This window comes from Malus domestica, chromosome 06 (genome assembly GCF_042453785.1).
Source record: "Malus domestica chromosome 06, GDT2T_hap1".
Lineage (NCBI taxonomy): Eukaryota > Viridiplantae > Streptophyta > Magnoliopsida > Rosales > Rosaceae > Malus > Malus domestica.
Genome location: NC_091666.1, coordinates 24,865,700 through 24,887,681, shown reverse-complemented (window position 1 = coordinate 24,887,681; position 21,982 = coordinate 24,865,700). Strand labels below are relative to the sequence as shown.

The 21,982-nt window shown below is 39.0% G+C and overlaps 4 protein-coding genes across 5 annotated transcripts; all 4 read right to left on the bottom strand.

The window, feature by feature from the left end:
- Window positions 1–398: 398 nt before the first annotated feature.
- Window positions 399–1,953, bottom strand: LOC103437469 (protein BRANCHLESS TRICHOME). The gene has a single exon (XM_008375936.4). The coding sequence runs from the start codon at window positions 1,760–1,762 to the stop codon at window positions 692–694; it is 1,071 nt and encodes a 356-aa protein (XP_008374158.3). The 5' UTR covers window positions 1,763–1,953; the 3' UTR covers window positions 399–691.
- Window positions 1,954–6,858: 4,905 nt separating this feature from the next.
- LOC103420277 (protein CANDIDATE G-PROTEIN COUPLED RECEPTOR 7-like) lies at window positions 6,859–8,753 on the bottom strand. The gene has a single exon (XM_008358338.4). It carries the CDS (start codon window positions 8,431–8,433, stop codon window positions 7,114–7,116), a length of 1,320 nt encoding a protein of 439 aa, XP_008356560.3. The 5' UTR covers window positions 8,434–8,753; the 3' UTR covers window positions 6,859–7,113.
- A 396-nt stretch (window positions 8,754–9,149) lies between these two features.
- LOC103437435 (endoglucanase CX-like) lies at window positions 9,150–12,008 on the bottom strand. Of its 2 annotated transcripts, none has more exons than XM_008375904.4 (7): window positions 11,694–12,008; window positions 11,394–11,603; window positions 10,994–11,194; window positions 10,801–10,893; window positions 10,397–10,558; window positions 10,115–10,226; window positions 9,150–9,973 (listed from the first exon to the last, which is right to left on the bottom strand). In XM_008375904.4, the coding sequence occupies exons 1-7, from the start codon at window positions 11,910–11,912 to the stop codon at window positions 9,483–9,485; spliced, it is 1,488 nt and encodes a 495-aa protein (XP_008374126.3). In that variant the 5' UTR covers window positions 11,913–12,008; the 3' UTR covers window positions 9,150–9,482. The 2 variants fall into 2 exon arrangements, with proteins under 2 accessions (XP_008374126.3, XP_028959588.2); XM_029103755.2 differs by having other exon boundaries at window positions 9,150–9,970.
- Window positions 12,009–13,957: 1,949 nt separating this feature from the next.
- Window positions 13,958–16,009, bottom strand: LOC114825334 (beta-carotene isomerase D27, chloroplastic-like). The gene is made up of 5 exons (XM_070823598.1): window positions 15,609–16,009; window positions 15,062–15,148; window positions 14,809–14,870; window positions 14,403–14,523; window positions 13,958–14,317 (listed from the first exon to the last, which is right to left on the bottom strand). The coding sequence occupies exons 1-5, from the start codon at window positions 15,690–15,692 to the stop codon at window positions 14,231–14,233; spliced, it is 441 nt and encodes a 146-aa protein (XP_070679699.1). The 5' UTR covers window positions 15,693–16,009; the 3' UTR covers window positions 13,958–14,230.
- Window positions 16,010–21,982: the final 5,973 nt, after the last annotated feature.

The following is a 21,982-nucleotide window of genomic DNA, read 5'->3' as shown; positions in this document are numbered from 1 at the left end:
CCTCACTATGGACCAAGTAGATATGATCTGAAAATTTTGGGCATGTCATATACCATGTGTGGTCCTTTTTGGGAAAGGAAACCAACTGTTCATGCAACCCTCAGGCATTTTCCAGCCCCAATTGATCATCTCCTAAATCCACCTCCAAATAGAGACCTAAAACATTTCCACATAATCTGCTTTACAAAGCATCTAATTATTTATGTACTAAAAATCCAGAATCTCAAGTGAAAAAAAAAAAAAAAAAAAAAAAAAAGAAGAAACGTGTACATGTACCAGTGCATGTGTAAGTGTATTCAAAACTCAAAAATACACTCACTTGAGTGAACTAAAAAATGAAGCAAGTGCATGTGTTCTTACAAGTCAAAAGCATCACAGATTTAGAATAAAGTCAAAAATTTTAATTTAAAGCCTTGATCAGATCCAAAGCAAGACTTTTTTCTGATTAATTTCATCATACACAAAAATGTGCAATAAGCACAAAAATCATACCACTCTTTCGACAATCCACATAAGAAAAAATAATAATTAAAAAAATAAACTAACAGGAAAAATGGCGTAAAATAATCAGAAGTCAAATTTTAATTGCTGAATTGATCAACGACATACAGAGCAAAAAATTGATCATTCAAACAATTAAAATTTGAAAAATGATAATTTTGACGGATTTTCCAATTCACATTACGATCTTTCAACTAATAATGAAACTATTGGATCTAATGGGGCTCTTTTGCTTCATCAGAATTCTGAGCTGAGCTTTTTGGCACTCAAGCTTTGTGCCCCAATGCCTACTTTTTGATCCAATTGCTCTGACAACTCTTGGGAATTCAACAAACCCCTTGATCCCTCTCTTTATGTGAGGATTTTCTGGTTCTGGTGAGGCTCTTTTCTGAACCGCCATGGATGAAAATCCACCGCTGTTTTCACTGAAAGCTGCTTTTTCACCCAAAAGCACTTCCCTTGAAGTTGCAGTAGAAAAACTGGAAACAGAATCATTGTTCCGATCACCACAAAGAGCCCCAGACTTTCCACTGGAACTATCCAAACTAGCAACGTTAACAACCTCATTTTTATGTTTGATCTTGAAATGTGAGTTCTCGGCGGCACACAGCATTTGTTTACACCCCTCCAACTCTAACACCTTCTCTTCGAACAGAAGTCTCGCCTCGGCGAGCTTCATCTGAACTCTCTCCTCCCTCAGCACCTCCGCCATTCGAAGCATTTTCCTCTCCTCCTCGATCTCTTTCCTCATCTTCGTGATCTCCGACTTCCCGAAAGAAATCTCTCTAGCAAGCTCCTCGCAAACCCTCTCGATCGCTTCTCTTGCCCTCCTCTCCTCCCCCAACTCGTTGGCCAACCTCTTCTTCGAACTCTCCAACTTCTTGCGCGCCTTCCGCTCGTACTCGAGCTCGGCTTTCATTTCGATGATCTGGGCTCGCGTGTAATCCATCTCGGACTCCATTGCCGGCTTGAAGAAGGTGAGATCCCAGAAGGAAGCGGCGAGCTTGCGGGCGGAGATGGGGAGGTGCAGGCAATGGTGAACTTCTTGTTGCGGTTGCTTGTTGCTAAAGTTTTGGCATTGCTGCTGCTGGTTTTGTGGTTGTAGGGGTGGATTTTGATGGGGTTTTTGAGAATTATAAAAAGGGTTTTCGTACAGTTTCCAGGTAGGGAAAGCGGAGGTGGTGATTTCAATATTTCTGGTATTTCCTGGGCTAGGAGGAGGAGTACTATTGGTGCTCATCATCATGAACATCTTCTCCATATCTTCTTCTTTTGTGTGTAGTCTTTTTCCTTCTCAAATCCCTTTCTTTGCTGCTGCTTTCTTTTTACCTTTCTCTTTATTTTTCTTCTAATGGGGACTATCTCAACCAGGAAAGCAATTGGGGTAGGCCCATTTGATCTTTGGAGATGTGGATGGATTGTGTTGTGTCAAAGAAAAAAATTATACCAGATCACATGCACCTCCCACTCATCAATACCATGCTTTAGGTGACCTTAAATTGGAAAAAAAAATAAAAAAATAAACTATCATGTCCGTACTGCCACATAGTGTTGCTAGTTTACATATAATAATACAGTAAATGATACAATTGATATTTCATAAATTTATGACGTAATGAAAGTAAACAAATTCGACCAATGCTTGGTGGTTCAAGTGGTAAGGAGCTTGTTCTCCTTAAGTAAGGTCTTGAGTTCAAGCCTTGTGAATGGAGCAGCCATCATTGGGAGAGCTTGCCTTTCGAATGGGGTCCAACTCGGCTCGAAGGATTAGTCCTCCTCACCTACGTGCAGAGATACCCTGGATTCATCCAAAAAAATGTAAACAGATTCGTATATTACGACATAAATAGTTATTACGTGATAATATCATAACCGCACCGGATGAAACTTGTCCTTGAATTGGCCTCTCTCTCCTTATTGATGGATCACCTCTCTTTTGGACTTGGAGGGACTTAAATTAGTGGTGGAATGTAATTAATGAGGCCACCAACATGCCAGCCATAGGCTGTCCTAATGGTCAACACAATTGAATGAAGTCTCATAGCAATTTAGCATCACCAAATTAACCGAGTCTCTGTTTCAATCATACACAAAGTTACTTAGATGGGAATTCCACAGGACAAATCGATGGACATGAAACGAACACTCATCTCATCACTTAAATTCTTAATCGAGTTGTATATTCGACATGTATTTGATCGAATATCTTAGTAGATAGAGTGTTTGGGTTTTTACCCATACATTTTGGATTCGAAACTCTCTCATTTCCTAAATTATTATAATACCTTCGAACTCTCCCCCTTACCTCCCCATAATAATAGTAAAACTAATAAAAAAACAGAGTTGTATGTTCGAAGAGTAGAGAAAGTTAATGGAAAAGCTCATCTCTATTCATTCTACAAGCTCCACATGGTTGGTCTCCCTTTGTGTTGTTTGTTTTCTCAATCCATGGCCCCCTCATTTGGTTCATAAAAAACTAACTAAATTATTTGATTACTCCCGACGTAACACTTAGATGACAAGATAGACTACTCATAAAAAAAGTGATGCTAGCAACACTCTTTTTTATCTTTCACACATTCTCTGTTAATTTATGTCAATTGATCATATTCAATTCATTCGATTTGACACTTACCAATTAAATGAGGTGTGTGGATAGTACCACCCATAAAAAATTGTACAATGCACCTTCGAAACTTGGTTATATCGGTCTCTCTGTTAGAACCTACTTCAACTTTACCCATATGCAAGAGATATTAACGAGGACACTAAGACAATCAGAGGTCGCACTTGGTGCGATGACAAGTGCCTTCGCCCATGAGCGGAAGGTCTCAGGTTCGAGACTTGGGAGCAGCCTCTCCATAAATGGGGGTAAGGCTAGCCGACATTCACCTCTCCCAGACCTTGTGTAAAGCGGGAGCCTTGTGCACTGGGTACGACTTCTTTCGATTTGCTCTTCAATCAACTCCAACATAAGTTTTATTTGTTGTATGCTACAATTGGACATCTCTCTCTCTTCATGTAACTAAATTATTGAATTGCGATATATAAGTTTTTCCGTCTTAACCCAAATTTGCAAAAAGATAATAGGGAGTTTTGAAAGCATATTTTTCAGGTGTTTCTTTGCATACTAAGACTTCCATTAAATATCATGACCATGAAATGGCAATGAATAGACATGTGCTTGCACATGCACTTAGAAAATATACTATAAAAAAGTTAGGATTTAGAGAACCATCTCTCAATTATTTATAGGTGGTTAGAAAAATGGACTTGGATTGTCTGCCCTCTAATTGTGGTGCCCTCCCCGTGCCCTTCTGTTTTTGTGGTCACGGTTAAGCCACGTCAACATTTTATATTACTATTTCTTTTTGTTTTATTATTTTTATAAAAAAATAATATAAAATATTGACGTGGTTTAACCGTGACCACACAAAACAGGAGGGCACGGGGAGAGCACCGAAATGGGAGGGCAGACAATCCAAGTCCTAGAAAAATACCCATGTTCTATTTGTTTTCCTTAAAGCAATGAAATCTAAGGAGAAACCCACATGCTCTATTTTAGGACTATCACATTCACATGCCTTATATTCTTAAATTTAATTTTTTTTTTTAACAAACGATATTATTTATACTAAGGAGAAGGTGGTGGGCTTAAGCTCACAATAAGCTATTTAATAATGTGGTTCAAATTCACCTTTGGTAAGAATCGAACCTAAGATCTCTCACTTAAAAGTGAAGAGAAATACCATTAGACCGTAGTACTAAGTGGTTCCTAAATTCAAATTATTACTCAATAATTTGGTCTTTTAGTGCACATACTTATTGGATCCTAGAAATATTGGGTAACATTCCTTGTTTTTTAGGAAGGGAAAAAAAAAACCTCCTAATACGAATCTAGTTATAAATAAGTCGAAGTTTGGCAGGAGCTATTACTCCAAGTCCAAAATAGTCATGATGCACTTTTGTTGTTCTAATTTCTCATTCGTAGAACAATAGCGGACGAGTGGACGACGATGTTTTTGAAGAGCAAATATTGAGACATGGAAGCCCTAATTGTGCAAGTATTCCGTTTGGGAAGTCAGAGGGATTAGCTAGCCCAAGTGGTGCCCTTTCATCGTAACGAAACAAGACGTATGTTTGGACAACCAATCAATCGGGTGGGGGAAATTGGGCTTGTAGTTAACCCTTATTGCGCTTGAGGAGAACACTAATTCCTACAGAGCTGGAGGCCCAATGACTAGATGCGACTGAACCCACTATATACGAAGACGATCACCTACCGACTCATAAAAATTGACTTGCTAATTGCTAAGCAGGTCGACGCATCTATCAAAAATTGATGACCAAACCAACAAGATTCTTTCTTGTTCGTTTGATTTGGTCCTTGTTCTTAATTCCATCTAAATACTTGGAATTTCCGAAAAGATAATACTAAATTGGCACTTTATGAAATGGTCAAGATAAGTGTGCTGCTACGGTGCATTGGACATGTCTACTTTTGCGTATAATACAAAGCGGCAACTTCTCCGATTTGACTGCACAACACGGAAATGCAATTACGAATTGATTATTATTATTATTATTATTATTTTATAAATCCAAAAGTCAAACTAGGCACCACGGGCAAACATGAACGCCTTCACGAGGACGGATTGTTTGGTAGATAAGAGTTTTTCTCTTCAATCTTAGTGTGTTTCGGGTTTAAACCTTACGACTTCAACTGATCTAACGTAGAGTAATAATATCGCTTTGTAATAAATTAGATGAAACATGTCATCTAACATGTTTCTAAGAGCCATTTAGTACTAGGATCTAATAGTATTTCTTTTCACTTGTAAGTGAGAGGTCTCAAGTTCAATTCTCGCACAAGGAGAATTTGAACCACATTATTGCTAACCTATTGTGAGACTAAACCCGACTTTCTCCTCTTAGTGTAGATAATATTATTTGTTCAATAAAAAAAGGAAAAAAAAGAAGAGGTTTCTATGAAAGTTATCACTTCTCAAATTCTAAGTAGACTGATGCAAATATGTCATCCCAACCTTACTGCGAAACAAAAAAGGGTTTTGGGGGTTTTGGGAAAGGGAGAGAATCACACTTCTAGCAATGTAGCGTGTAGACACAGCCAGTGGTTAAATTTTTTTCGATATGAAACAGAAAAAGGTATAGAAATGGAGGTGAAGTCTAAACATAACCTCATATTAGACAAACTCTTCATTTTAAGCTAAAATCGATAGATATCGTTGCTATTTTTAATACATCTATTAAATATCGAAGAACCTCTTATATTTCGTCCAAACCAATGTTTAACAATCCCTAACACTTTGTTTGGATAAAGAAATTTAAAATTACTAAGGAATTTTGAAATGACGGAAATTGAAATGACAAAATTTTATTTTCTAGAATCTATGAATTTCCTTGTTTGGTTAATCTTAAATAACAATGAAATTGAATATGTAATTTGTTATATTTAAACTCTCAATCATAGAAATTGAAAAATGACACTTATTTTACATGGAATTCAAACTTGGAACTTGGAGGTCCTAAATTCCTAGTTCTTTTTTTTCACGTGGAATTTTAAATCTCTATGTTTATGAATCAAAATAAGGAAATTGATGCATTTAAATTTATAAATTCTGACTTTTATCCAAATTCTAAGTTTTTTTTCCTCATCCAAACATAGTGTAAAGTTCTATTTTAAATGTCTATCATTTCCACCGAAAGCAATCGATATCAATATCGATATTCAATACATCCGTCGATATTTCCGCAAATTGCACACCGATATTTTCACCGGTACCACTTACGTTACGCAAATTACGTTTTTCATCCCCGAACTTGTATCAATTTTGCAGTTCACTAGCTGAACATTTGTATATCATACATGAACTTAAAAAACAGAAATTTAAGCGTCGTAGCTAAGTTATTCACTAACTATAACCTAATCACATCATTCTTTATATAAAGACAGAAAGGGGATGCCTTCAGTCGATACACAAGAATACGAACACAAACAACCCCACACAACAATCCCAAATTGCAAATGATGAGGATGTATAATCTTGATCACTTTGTGTAAGTTTAGCGACGTGCTAGAGATTGTTTTACGTAATTCTAATCCGCTTAAAGAAATCACAGTTTAGAATTAATCACCACTTCTATCTCGCTACTTGCAGTTTACCATCTCTACTCTCCTGCATTAAGCTTAAGAGTTAGATTGATCATGTTTCTTCTGTTCTCTATATCCCTTCTCTACCACAAGAAAGCTACGACACATTGCAGAAGTAGCTCCACCACGAACCAAATTTATGCAGAATCAAAGGGCACCTTAAAAGTAGAATTCGATAAACAATATGATGGAATCACGCACCCTTTATGCAAAAATTCATGCCAGACATTATCTTTTGGTAGTTACACATATTCTTCGATTCACAGAAAAAATGACGAGGGTGTGACATTATCCTACTAACTACTAACTTCAATTGTAAGGAAAAACAGACAGTAAACAACATGAAACACAAACTATATTCCACTGTAATGAACGATATTCTACCTCGGCCTTCCCAATTGGATCACGGAGAACCATCTTCATTCCTCTCTACAATAAAATCACAATTCGAACTCATCCTCAAGCTTCAGCTGCTCAGCTGCAGCCTCTTCCTCCTCGTCATCGATCACAAAGTACGGATTGTGGGCCTCCGGCTTGAACTTGTACCCTGTAAACACATAGAAAGCAAGCGCGGCCAACTCTGCGGCAACCACACTGGTCCAAAGGTACCGGTATGACGTGATGGTCTCCAATGCGTAAACCACAACTCTTGTGAAGTAAATATAGCATATAACCACAATGTAGTACTGCCTGAACAGAGTCAACTTCATCAAATTCACCGCAGCCTTCCCATCGGTCCTGGCCGCCTCTCTCAAGTTTTTAATAGACCACACAATCGGGAACAACACAGCACAGCAGCAAATAACATCAACAAGCAGAAAAACCTGCTTCCAAGTACCCCAATCCTGCCCGAAAGGGCTGGTCTCGTCAATCACAACCTGGGCAATGTTGGCTATCACCTGAAGCGGAATCACAATCATCAACACCTTCTTCTCCTTGTCTTGCAAAAAGGGTTTCAAAAACGACCACCCGGTTCCGATCAAAACAATCAAAGTAAACAAAGTGACACCCTTCAAGAAGCTAAAGATATAGAACAACACATCCCAGCCGTGAGCGCTACCGGTGCGCTTAATATATGACTTGTCCTCCGCCTCACACAGCAAGTTAAATGCCTTGAGAATTACGACAGCGAGCATAAAGAAATGGATTCTAAAAACGGTGAGTCGTTTTTTGTACAGAACGAAAACCCAAAGTCCGGCCAGAGATGCATAGACTAAAGATAACAGGAAGTAAACCCTAGGGAGAATCGTTTTACCGGCGGAGAGGTAATCGCGGCGGTCGTTGGTCTTCCCCTCGAGGTTGTACGCCGCCGATTTGACGTCCATGGAGACCTTGAGCGGCTGGAGGCAGTTGGCGAAGAGGAGGGTGTACTGATCGGCGTCGGTCTCGGAGAAGACGGTGGAGAATTGATCGACGCCGTTGAGGGATTTGAAGGTGTAGACGGGCTTGACGAGGGTGGAATCGAGGGCGCATCCGATTTCGCCCTCCTCGAGCTGCTGGAAGACGTGGATCCAGGAGTCGCGGGTGCAGAGAAAGAACCCGACTTTGGAGAGGTCCGGATCCCCGCTGGGAAGATCCGCGAGGGCGATTTTAGAGACGTTGAGCTCCAGGCGGCCCTTGTGGGTGAAGCCGAACTGGTCGAAGGGGATGATTTGGCGCCTGTCGGATCGGATCGAGGAGAATCGGATCTCGGCGGAGCAGAAAGAGAAGAAAGCGAGGAGAGAGAGGAGGAGGGGGAATTGGCGAGGGGTGGACGACATCGTTTAGGGTCGGATCTGGGATTGCAACTCTCAGTGTGAAGTGCTGAGATTTAATCTTCGTGTGGAGAAGAAGATAGGAGGTTCGGGGGGTGTTTCGTTGTAACTACCGACTACCCGACTCGCGCTATAAAATATGAAGGTAGCTTATTTTTATTTTTCTTTTTTCTTTTTTCTTTTTTGGATGAGATTCTTTTTTTCTTTTTCTTTTTTGTTGGGGTTTTTTTGTTTAATTGTAATTTACTTTGTTGCCATGGTTGGTCTGATTTATTTGTTTTAGGTTGGAGATTAACTTTGATTTGGGGATGTATTATTGTTTGGTTTACCATATTTGTGATTGTTGAGATTTTATTTCAATTACGATTGGTTGAAATTTTCTGCTATGATGATATGTTAAGATAAATAACATGCATTGTCAGTTAAAACACAGTGTCATAATTTTTTTAATTATAATTAAATTTGTAACACCTTGTTATGTTTTGATTCGATAGTGTCACCCATTCTATCGTGTGACATAGAAGTCTGCATCAAAAAATTTAAAGTCACAGTTTTTGGTACTCATTTCGCGTCGTGATAAGTGGAGAAGTGTGCTAAGTCTCACAATAAGTTAGTAATAATGTGGTTCAAAATTGTTTTTGGTAAGAATCGAACCTAAAACATTTAACTTACAAATGAAGAAGAATACCACTAAAAATTTAAACTACTTTGCACAAAGAGTATACTATCAAACTTGACAACGGCCAAGTCTATTTTTTAAGGAATGCAACAGGAGAACTTCCCAGGTCCTTCGTGAACTAGTCATTTTCTAGATATATGACTTTGGATAAAATAAAGTTCTCATCATTTGCCACCAAGAACAATTTCCCAACATTTCCAACCTACACTTTATACTATGTCACACAGCTCATGGACATGCCAAGGGCACACCCTTTAGAGTGTGATTGCCAATGCATGGTCCTCTAAACAACTAGAGAAATACTAAAGTTTCCATATTATTCGTACAACTCTTCCTTTTTGTGGTAACAACATTCTTCTCTCCAAATCCACTTCTTCTAACCCTTTTGAGCTGAGAAGAAAGCAAGAGCCCCAACAAATGGTGCATTGATGTAAGTAGCCGGCTCAGACTGCTGATAATTGTTCCGATCGTCGGCAAAATTATCCTTACTGTCAGGTCCACCAACAACGGCTCCAACAAGAACATTTGGATTAGGTGAACCAGAATTCAGGTACTGAAATCCATCGTTGCAGCCAAGGCGACCGGGATGTTGATGGACTGATGGGAGAGAAGAACCCCTGTGGTGCACATGCTGCGGGAACTTGTCCCCAAACCCTACCATGTATGACATCTTTGCTGGATTGTCACCGAGAATGTAGTCCACCTGCTTCTTTGCCTCTGAGATTAGGGTTTCTGCTGTGATTTTTGATGATCCACATGTTGCCACTCCTCCATTTAAACTTAGATACTTTGCATATGTTAGGAGGAGTAAAGATGCTGATGTGACATATTGGAGATTGCTCTCACTTGCCTTGTAGAGCAGTCCTCCTGAAAACGAAATCGTTTTGGATAAGCACAATATCAACATGTAAAAGATAGCGATTTTGTTAGAAGTTTTATATGCGTAAAGAGGACGAATATTCCATAGCCAGACTAATGATCCTATTTCTATAAAGAAAGGAGGCTTACCAGGGGTATATTGGGCCTGAAAACTAGATGTCCCTGGAATTAGAGAGCATATGTAGTTGTCTGAATGTGATTTGTATAACTGGAATTCCTCATCATTTTTCTCTAGAAAGCTCTGCACAAAATTCAATTGTTATAAGTTATATCACCTCTAAGAGTTTCCAATTAGTTATTTTCACACGTCTCGTTTGGTCTTTTGTACTTCACTTGTGAATGTAGAGAAATTATAAAATATTCATTTTAAAGCGCAAACAGAAAAAGTAGGAGTTTCAATAAGAATAAAACCTTGGAAAGGAGAACTTTAGTTCCAGGTCTCTTGTCATCCCAACTGAAGGAATAGTCATCGTCATCTGCACCCAAGGTGTGGCCATTGGACTTGATGTAGGCAAGATATGAACTGTTCTGAGAGGCTCTATGGATCCATGATGCACCCCACAGAAGCTCATCCTATTTAACAGTACAACTGGGGTCATGAGAGGAACTTTAACGGGATGAAAATACACGTAATATACACAGATATAACTGGTTACAAATTTTAAATAAAAAATAAAAGTGAGAGACTATATAAAATATTGTATGTTCGAAGTCCCTCCAGTTCTATTTTTTATTAAAAGATTGTGACTGTTCCATTTGTGCATATTTTTCGTAAAAGAAAGCAATTAGAAGCAAAATTATGTGCATTTTCTTACATGGTATCCTGAGTATGAGCAGTAAAACGGGCAGACCACTGAACCAAGTGAGTCACTGTAAGAACCTCTGTACTTATCTGCAAAATCAAACACCTGCATGGCGATCAAAATTTAAAATTAACGTTCTTGTTAACACGCGGTAATAGCGGAAAAATTGTTAAAATGAAGTCAAATTTTTGTTATAGATGTTTACTTTCATTGCTGTGCGAAGCAATTTTGCAGAGTAAGGAGAGTCGGAGTCTTTGAACACTATGGAAGCGGCAGCCAATGCAGCAGCAGTCTCAGCTGCAACATCTGATCCTGGATTTTGGGTTGACACCTTGTACACATTGCGCGGCGTATCCATGTCTTCTGGCCTCTCCCAGCACCGGTGGTCCATGTTAGGATCTGCCACCTGCAACCACCAAAACATGTGACTATATTTAGGACCTCTCTTCAGCTCCAAACCAACGTCGTTAACAATGAGTCAATTCTCTTAGGCTTTAGTACCATGGTTTAGTGCCATTTTATCGTCTATTTAGTATCCCAGTTCTATTTTTTATTAAAAGTTTATAACTTGTTTTTATTTGTGCATATTTGCTTGTTTATCTTACTTGGACATATAACGTTCCGGGGGTTGCAGTGGCTGCTTTTAGAAGATAATCAGTGCTCCAACGTACGGCGGCTTTCGCATTGTCAATCTGGCTATGCATAGAGTCACCAAATTCAATCACACTCCATGCCAGCAATGTAGTGGTGAAGGCCATTGGCAGGCCAAACTTGACATTGTCTCCAGCATCATAGTAGCCTCCTACCAAGTCCACCTGAAACACAGTTCACCTCCAAAATGTTACATGATATTGTAAATATACTAAACATAAAGTTCAGACAAAAGAACACGAATTAATTAGTACATGGTAGGAAGAGCCATCGGACAAGCCGGAATTCCCCCTCCAACTGAGCCGCTGGTTGTCGGGCAGTTTCCCGGACCTCTGACCCTCGAAGAAGAGAATCGACTTTTCGAGAGCATTTGAGTAGTCTTGAGGAGTGAAAGCAGAGCAGCATAAGCTCAGCAGACAAAGAGTTAAGCATAGAATTTTTGCCCCTAAAGAAAATGTGACAGCAGAAGCCATTATATGATTACTAGTGACTGCAGCAATATCAGCAGAGGCCTAGTAAAGGATAGGGTGGTGGGTTTCAAATGTGTTGAGGTGGAGGCTGAAATTTATAGGCAAAAAAAGGTTGGGAGAAGAGGGAAGTTGGTTGTTCGGTTGGTCACGGGATCAACTGCGCCAAAAATGGGATATTTTTCTGTGAGGAGTGAGGACAAACATACTGTTGGTCCAAAGTTACAAACTTTTATCCTCTAGAATTCGATGTTCTGAAACTGAAAAGTCACAAAGGTGGGACAAAAGGACGCAATAGAGTTCATAATTCTTACATGGTCAAAAAACAAGAGAAATGTTAAGAAGGCTTCTAAAAATGAGACTCTTCATGAACTATCTGACACCTTATGGTTTAATGTCAATATTCATGTCAAGATTATAAAAGATTGTGACAAAAACATGAGGTGACAGATAATCTATAGAGAGTTCCACTTTGAGAGAATCTCCTTAGCATTTGTCAATAAACAAAAGGTTCCATTCTTCAACCTTTTTATTGGCAATAATTTCCGCACTTCTTTGTTTAATTCTTGCGCTACTATGTGTTTTTTCAATCTTCGATTTGACTGAATCAAAGAAAAATCAAACACCATAAGCAAAAAAACAAAAGTGTGAAAATCACTATTCGTTTGCAATTTGCTTATCCCCTATTTTTTTTTCATTACAAGTGAGGATAACAAAAAATCTTTGTTCACGAGGATATGTCATCACTTGCACAACTTCACTACATGTCAAAAGTCTTAGGAAAAAAAAAACAAGAAAAATCAAAATTCACAGAAGAGTAATGTTATACTTATAAAATATTTGTATCATTTTTCTAATAGAGATAGAACCCACTAATACATAAGAATCCCAATACATGTGAGTCCATTTTTATTATTGAATGATACAAATAATAATACAAATATGTGATAAAAGTAGCATTTTTGTTTATATAATTTACTTATGGCCTTTGGATGCCATAATTTAAGGCGCGTGTAGTGTTGGGACGTTGCAGAAATGTGATTTGTCTGTTGTGGCAAAAAAAGTCACGGATAGTTGTAGAGATGGACAAAGTAAATCACATGGGCCGCCAAAGCTTAAGAAAAAGTTTGAAGGGCAAAAAGAAGAAGAAGGTGGTGGCGGTTTGAATGTTGCATGAGCGGTTTTATTAGTTAAAAGGGTGGTCCAACCCATACATTTCACATATAATCGCATATCATGTGATTGGGACTTACTATATGAGAAAATTTACATGCAACGGCCTACCATCATAACAATATATTTAGTCAATCATATTTTATATATTTAAATTTTTTATGTGTACAATAGTGTCTGATTGGTTTTAAATATCGTTACAACGACATATTCTACATGAAAAATATTCAATTCACGGTACAAAATATTGACCTAAAGTCTCACACCTTTGGTCAAAGATTAGAATAATACTTTTGGGATTGAAAAAAGAATGAAATAACGTGAATTGAATGTTTGAAGAAACAAATCGGTGAAGAATTTAATAGTGGGATTAAAACCCCAATCAAGTGATACACATTTTTTTATAATTTAGCATTGTTCGGGTGATTGGAGTTTCGGTTTGTCAATATAAGGAATTAGCACAAATTAAGGGGGTCTTAATGTTTGCTTGTATTCTTGGAACTCTTTCCACAACATTTTTCAAAGGTGTGAAAGGAACTTGAGCAGATTTTCCCAATTGCAAGAGCTGAAAACTCATCCCCTTTTTCACGTAAAGCCCGAAAGGCAGGCTAAATTTCAGCACCATCAACTGCTTGCATAGTTCCTGCACTTAATTCTGCAAAATTAACTATACATTTCTCATGCAGATGTTACGTCTATTGACTAAGGTAGTGAAGCCGCCCCTTTGCACCTGATTTCCAATTCCCCTCCCAATGGTTTAGAATAGAATACCGAATAGTAAAAAAAAACTACTGTGCCGATGCAAATTGCTACTTGATAAAACCGCATGGAGGAAAGAAGATCATTTCTCCTGAATACGCCGTTAAAAACAAACGAAAAATCAAATGTGCATGTTGGGTTTATTAGAGATATTGTTGGTTCACAGCATTCTTCAAAATGAGATGTGACCTAGGGGATCATATAACGAGTGATATTTCATCCTCTCAATTTTACAAACAAGTTCCCTTCTGTAATGAGACAGTTTTCATCCGAATACACAAATTGTAACTTCCACGCGTCGCCATGTTCAACGTGCGCAAAGGATATGAACTGCCGTTGAACTGTTTAAGGATGGCCGTGACATATGGCTTGAAGCGTGTTCTCGAACTACTTCAGTATGGTAATGAATAAAGTAAGAGCATGTATCTTTCAATTTTGTAGTTTCGGACTAACACTGGAGCTGGGATTTGCAATGGAACCTGCAGATAAACGCATGGTGGAAATCAGGATTATATATCTCCATTCTCCATTGATCAAATAAATATAGAAGTTGTACAAACTTACATATACCAGTAAAACATGGCTCTTTAGAGACCGGGTCCTCTTCAAACGGCGGTGGAACTTTGCCATACACCATTTCACAATTCCTGTCTTCAAAATCTGCAGCCCATTGTTCTCCAGGTATCTTGATGAGCAAGAATGTCAAAGTTAGAAAATTAGTTTTTGCTTCACCCCATCACTTTAATCTGTATAGTTGCAGTTCTCCAAAATGATAAAAAACTGGTTTGTATGTGTGTGTTTCAATCGTGATTCCAATCTAATCTAACTACAAAGGGAGTTTCGGATGCAAAGTGAGAGTACACTACTCTAGCCAACTTGGATATGCCTAGGTTTGAAATTGGTATGTGTACGTGTTAACCTAGATGAATTTAATTTAATTTATACATAATGAAATATAAAATAATTCCACCTGCATTTCTTTATATGAACTCCACTGCTTTGCTTCACCCCATTTATCTCAACTTCTTCAACCTGGTAGTTGCCCATAGATTAGTATATCAGAAACAACTCCAAAAAGAAACCGCAAATCAAAGATTAAAATTTGACATTGACCAAAACCAAATTAATATGTCAAATGATAGAATAATTGTGCAACTTCTAGTTTTGTGACAAAACTACATTCATGCTATGCACATAGAGTCTGGCTTAAACAGTATAATTACCTCAGAAGGCCCAACCAACCAGTGGAAGAAAGGAACTGTCAATGCAGCATTGAACTCAGCTGCCCACTTTGTTGGTTGAAATAGTTTCTTAAACCGCAAGAACAATAGGTTAATAGTTGATTACCTACTGAAAACGATCTTATAACAATTGTGATTAGATTAAACTGCATTCACACATGAACTTTGAGCACTTAATCACACTGCCTAAAGTGGTTAATCATATATGCTTGTTCAATAATGTAGACAACAAATTGAACTAAACAAACCAAACCCGATTCCCTTCACATGGAGATCGGCACGTGGTGCTACCTACTATGACTGAACAACATGGTTGATATGTTATGGACTTAGAGTATAAAAAGATCGTACCCAGTGCACAAGGCTTCCGCTTTACACTACAAATTTATACCCAACTATCAAGTTTTTGAAGGTAAATGATCAAATTAATGAATGGGTATGATCATCCAACAGTACATTAATCACTAAATATTCAAATTAATAAGATATAAACCAACATTAGAGGACTGAAAACTTTGCATTAATCCACCTGCTCTGGCGCACCTGGAGGCAGCATAGACAAGAGCACTTCTCGAACCACTTTCTGTTGCTGACTCCGAGACCTTCCCTGCATCACTCTCTTCGAAACATCCACAAAGCTCTCATAGTCATATCCCGCCACGGCTTCTCCTTTGTCTCAGTTTTCGCATTCACCGGAGCTGCAGACTTCATCATTTTTCGAGCAAACAGAGTCATGAATCCCCTCTCGAAAAACCCATCATTGTACATTGTTTTTTGCCCCATTGGAGCTGGCTCTCCTAATGGCTCTGAAATCCGATATCGGACGGAACAACCACAAACACTCGGTTTACATGATGATAAGTGTTTAGGCGTTGTAAATTGGACAGGTTGAAGGCTTAGAACCACCATGAAATTATCCAGTTTAGTTTTGTTGGTGCAAAGAAAAGAAATGGGATTTAAAAAGCGCAGAAAAACTATGGAAAAGCATGACTCAGAGTTTTAATGGGACTGGTTTTCGGTTCATACAATTGACCTGAATAGATCATTTCTGGTTGAGTTTTGCATTGTTTTCGTGACAAAATATTATGGGCACACATGCCCTTTTCTCCTTTTCGTTTTTTGAAAGAGATTTTATGTGATTATACCCATTCCTATTTATTAGTTCCTCTATTTTGTCAAATTATAAGAGAATCCCAGATCCTTATTATCTTTCTTTTCTACATAACCGATACTCTAAACTATTCTAACTTGTAGACATACAGATTTAAGTTTAATGTAAGAGAGCGACCACACTGTCCCGATGAAGTGACATTTACATTTATATATCAAGAAGATTGCATATGTTATCACAATGAGGGGGTTATTTGTAGATTCAATGCAGACAAGTAGGTCCCTATTTTCTGAGGTTCTGGAGGACCACGGAGGTTTATAATAATAGTTTTTGGTGGGTGGATTTGAGTCTAAGAGCACTTCTTCTGTGGGCAATAGCCCTGTGGATAGGCTTCAAATCAAGTCCAATCCCCCCCCTCTCCCAAAACCCCTCCAGCCTACCTCGGGCAATTGGACTAAGGAAAGCCCAAGCAACAAGTTAGGCGATAATCTAAGGCCCCAGAGCATGGATGGATGTGACATCAGACTGACATCAGCATGACATCAACCATCTGTCAAATTTTTTTTGCATCAGGCGCGAATGGTGGCACATCACCGATAGGGTTTCAGACAGTAGGGCCCGTGTGACAACCCAATAAGGTACCTTTGTTGTGGCTTCTTCTAGGCCGTTAGATTTCCAACAACTATTTTTTCTAGATCATTGGATTTCCAACGGTAAAAAAAATTTCAAACACTGCTACAACGGCTAGATGACATGGCACATTATGGACCGTTGATTTCCAGATCAAAGGTCCATGTTTTTCGGCTTTAAAAAATGTAAAAAAATAAAATAAAAAAGAAAACAAATTAGAATATTACCTTTGGGCCAGCGTTGAAATCTGGACCATTGCATTTCAATTTTTTTTAATCCAATGACCCAAATTAATTAAGTTAATAAAAGATTTTAAAAATATTCAAAATTAATAAAAAAATCCGATAATTTTTTTTTTTTTCTATAAATACCTTACCAAATAAAATTACAAAAACACACAAAATAAACTTAAAAAAAACACACCTGTTGCAATCATATTTAGAATAGGAATGTGATTGTATAAATCCTAGTATATCTAGGGCTATCTTCAAATATTCCCTTTAGTAGTTATTATCTTATTAGAGTTGTAATCCTATTAGGATAAGGATTTAACATATCATACTACTATAAATAAAGGCACAATGAGGTGATACAACACACACCTCACAATTAAATCTCTCTCTTCTCTCTCTTGTTGCCGGTCTCTTTCCCTCTTTAGTCTTAAATACAGTTCAGTCAAATAGGCTTACAACACGTTATCAGCACGCTTTTACTAGAAGCTAAGGAGCTGAAGGATCGTAAGAGGAGGTTTTCTTCTACAAAATTCTAAGGCTTTTATTTGTTTTCTGCCAATAAGGTACACTTAAATAAAGTAAGATATTTGAAACGTCCACGAAGCATGAAACCATTCCCCCTATATTTATATTTTCCTTCCGATATATTTATTGTATATGATTCATATATTTGTCAATACACACACACACACACACACACACACACACACATGTTTCATGCATTACACAATTATTTTGGTATATGGAATTTGTGAGTCAAAGAATATAAAAAAATTACAAACAATTTAGGGTTCTTAAAACCTTAGGAAAGTTGAAAAAAAGTGGGAATTTAATGTGGCATGGCCGCTGCTGGCATTACCATTTAGCATCACGCTGGCCTGCAGCCCAGCCGTGTCAAGCACGTCCCAGGACGACATCGTTTTGACGTTTAACCCATGGTAGGAACCCTTTGGGCTTGCTGCGAGCAAGAACAACTACCATTTTTGGCCTGGGATTGGTTTGGATTGGGTCTGCAACCCCAGCCTACCTACCAGCATGGCCTGTAGCAGTTTGCTGGGCTCTGCCCTCGCATTGATGGCCTATCACCAGCAACCCATGTGTTACTGGGCTTGGTCCTGCATCCTTGGCTCGCCTGTAACAAGTTCGTGTTGCTTGTTGGGATTCACCACCCATTGGCCCACTTGCTCGCAGCTTTTGCTACTGGGCTTAACCTGCCCCGACCCAAAAACCCGAAACCCAGCCTCGGCTGGGTTTCCTTGCACCAACCCTCAAGCCAGCCTTGGGCTGGGCTTGCCCTGTGCCTTGTTTTTTTGCCCAAACCAGCAGTTTTTATTACTGGGCTCACCTAGACCACACGACCCAGAGGCCTGCAACCCCCCTCAACGCCCAATGGCCAGTAGCCTAGCAGCAGGGCCTGTCCCTGCATCGTTACCAGCCCACTTTTGGTTGGGCTGTGTTCTTTTTCGACCCAATGCTAATTTTTGGCATCCCCGCGTTATAAATCATGCCCAAATATTTTTTTTGGGGTACTTTGGTTTACTATAATTAGTTCTAATTTAATTATCACTTGGTTTATCACCAACCAAAACTAATATGATCCGTCTGCCATTATTTTACTTCCACGATCGACCCCGTTTAGTCCCAATCTATTGAATTAATTAAAGGTGACATGCAGTCCATTAATCTGATAATTAATCCAAAATTATTGACCTGAAGATCACTTTTGGACATTAACGATTCAATAATTTAATTTTCTACTTTGAACCGTTGACATCCTTTCGTAGTCTCGAAGCTCTCACACTTGAGTTCCCGAACCAACTCAAATCCACTAAACTTAAATCAGCATATTGCATTCTTGCATGAACTTCTCCTTTATGAACTAATTGTTCATAACTAAACTGAACTTGTAGTTTCATATTTAGTGCCTTTGAAACCCAAAGTTTTCATTCAAAACTTACCACATGAAACCTATAGTTTTCATGTTTAAATTAAATCAATACATGTCTATAAAACCCGAATGTTCTATGATGTATGTCTATGAATTACCATATGACTAACTACGTTTTGTTGTACCTTCTGTTTTAGGGATGTGTCGAACTTGAACAAGCTCGATTTCACCGCTCTGGAAGTATCTGGAAGAAACTACCTGAAGTGAGTTCAAGACGTGAAGCTTTATCTTACTGCAAATGGTATTACAGCTACCATCGAGGAACCTACCGACGCCAAACTTGTCGATGAAGTTCAGAAAGCTACTGCAATGATCTTCAGTCGAAGACATATCCATGATGCACTGTAAATTGAGTACATCGCTGAGGAAGACCCACACACCATCTGGCTTACTCTGGCTGATCGTTTCGATCACCAAAAAGACATTTACTTGCATGAAGCAAGACACGACTGGTAGCATATACACTTCCAAGACTTTAAGTCCGTGAATGAATACAACTTTGAAGTTTGTAGAATTCGATCACTGCTTATGTTTTGTAAAGTGGACTTAACAGATGCAGATATCCTGGAGAAGACCTATTCGACCTTTCATGCTACCAATATTATCTTGCAGCAACAATATAGGGCACATAAATTCACTAAATTTTCGAATTTGATCTCTGTTTTATTTCTTGTTGAAAATCAGAACCAACTTTTGATGAAAAATCATTAAGCTCGATCCACTGGCTCGAACGCTACCCCTGAAGCGCATGCGACCAATTCTAGCAGCCACAAACAATGAAAACATCGTCGTGGTCGTGGTAATGGACGGTAAGCCCACCCACGGCCCCAAGGTCAACAGAGCCATGGCCCACCCAATGGAGGAAATTTGACTAAGAAGCACTAACCTCTTGCATCTAAGGCCCCAAACTTCAAGAACAAGGGAAAAGCTACTGTTCAATCGACTTCCACTGAGATGGACATGTGTTACCGTTGTGGATCAAATGATTATTGGTCACATGTATGCCGAGCTACCCCTAAGGCTATTGCCAAATATCATTCCCATCGTGAGTCTAACTTTGCCTGTCATGCCCCGATCTCGACCTACGTCCAGGATCGACATGTGACGCCACCAAGTAACCATATATCCAATAGATCCCGTCTCTGGGATATGTAAGAAGCATAACTCATGAATCAAATTGCATAGTAATTTTTTGTATACTTTATGGTTGCATCTAACATCCTCGTTAGACTGCCTACGTACCCTAAATAGGGATCAAGCCATTCGTAGTTCACCATTAACTACACTCGAGTATTCATCACATAACCCACTACGTCCTAACATAATACCGCAATTCACAACATATATCATATCAAAGAACCGACGAAGCACAATACCATTCTCTAGCCACATTAATTAACTAATTTGACCAAAATAATAACAATCATATCCATATTATTTCACAATCACTTCAATTAACCAATTTCATGAATCAAAGATGCTCGATATTAAAATTTCACTACGTTAACCAATCAATAAGATCACATACCAATTTATAAAATTTAATAAAGGAATTCTACATAATTCTCTACCTGGATTCAAAATGATCACATGATAAATCTAATTTATAAACACAACGTCTACTGCGAGCAAAATCTATTCACTCAAATATAGGACCAGATTAACCTTATGGAAAAGTGCAAGAATAGGGATTCCGGACCACTCAACAGAACTAAACTAAACTATGATCGCCTATCGAAATGTACCAAGTACAAATACTTCTAATCACCCCTAGAATGCGTATGGTCCCCCATCACGGATATACCAAGCAAAACCAGAGGCATAATCCCATCGTGCAGGTAGTGATCACCCATCGCGGATATACCAAGAATGACTACCCTTGAATACATATGGTCCTCATTCGCGTATATACCAAGCAGAACCATATGCATAGTCTAATAATGTAGGCAGTGATCATCCATCGCAGATATACCAAGCATGATCACCCCTAATAGTCATCCATCACGGATATACCAAGTAGGACTGTATCCTATAGCTTTAGGTAGTGATCACCCATCGCGGATATACCAAGCATGATCACTCTTAGAATGCGTATGGTCTTTCATCGCCGATATACCAAGTAGAACCATAAGCATAGCCTAATCGTGCAGGCGGTGATCACCCATCGCAGATATACCAAGTAGGACCATCCATGTACCTCTGCTACATGGTGCAGTCAATTCAACACACAATCTACCATTACCTCAACCCCTATGATTTACAATATAGGCACATGCTCTATCAACTTTTCATGACTACTAATTATCGTCATACAAGCATAAAAGTTCTACATAATACTTCTAATAGGATTCTAAGATCACATAGTCATAACATGTATCATACTTAACATTCACCTTACACACACACACACACACACACACACACCCTAAACCATATCCCAAACCCAGATCCCTTTCTTCCCCCTCTTATCTCTGCAACTCAGAAAATCCCTTCCCACCATCCCTCACCCACCCTCCAGCGACCTCCCCCCAAGCGACCCACATCCCTATCCCTAACACACACACACACACACACACACACACACACACACACACACACACACACACACACACACACACACACATATACACCCTAAACCCTATCCCAAACCCAAATCCTTTTCTTCCCCCTCTCCTCTCTGTAACTCACAAAATCCCTTCCCACCATCCTTCACCCACCCCCAGCGACCTCCCCTCAAGCGACCCATATCCCTATCCCTAACACACACACACACACACACACACACACACACACACACACACACACACACACACACACACACACACACACACACACACACACACACACACACACACACATATACACCCTAAACCCTATCCCGAACCCAGATCCCCTTTCTTCCCCCTCTCATCTCTGCAACTCACAAAATCCCTTCCTATCATCCCTCACCCACCCCCCAGCGACCTCCCCCCAAGCGACCG

What these genes read in the sequence shown, in the direction of transcription:
- LOC103437469 (XM_008375936.4), bottom strand. Translation starts at nt 1,762, where the DNA reads ATGGAGAAGATGTTCATGATGATGAGCACCAATAGTACTCCTCCTCCT.
- LOC103420277 (XM_008358338.4), bottom strand. Translation starts at nt 8,433, where the DNA reads ATGTCGTCCACCCCTCGCCAATTCCCCCTCCTCCTCTCTCTCCTCGCT.
- LOC103437435 (XM_008375904.4), bottom strand. Translation starts at nt 11,912, where the DNA reads ATGGCTTCTGCTGTCACATTTTCTTTAGGGGCAAAAATTCTATGCTTA. An exon ending in CCGGAACGTTATATGTCCAA is followed by an intron (nt 11,195 to 11,393) that starts GTAAGATAAACA and finishes TGGTGGTTGCAG; the next exon opens with GTGGCAGATCCTAACATGGA. An exon ending in TCAGGCCCAATATACCCCTG is followed by an intron (nt 9,974 to 10,114) that starts GTAAGCCTCCTT and finishes TTTCGTTTTCAG; the next exon opens with GAGGACTGCTCTACAAGGCA.
- LOC114825334 (XM_070823598.1), bottom strand. Translation starts at nt 15,692, where the DNA reads ATGCAGGGAAGGTCTCGGAGTCAGCAACAGAAAGTGGTTCGAGAAGTG. An exon ending in GTTCATATAAAGAAATGCAG is followed by an intron (nt 14,524 to 14,808) that starts GTGGAATTATTT and finishes TTGCTCATCAAG; the next exon opens with ATACCTGGAGAACAATGGGC. An exon ending in GCCATGTTTTACTGGTATAT is followed by an intron (nt 14,318 to 14,402) that starts GTAAGTTTGTAC and finishes GTTTATCTGCAG; the next exon opens with GTTCCATTGCAAATCCCAGC.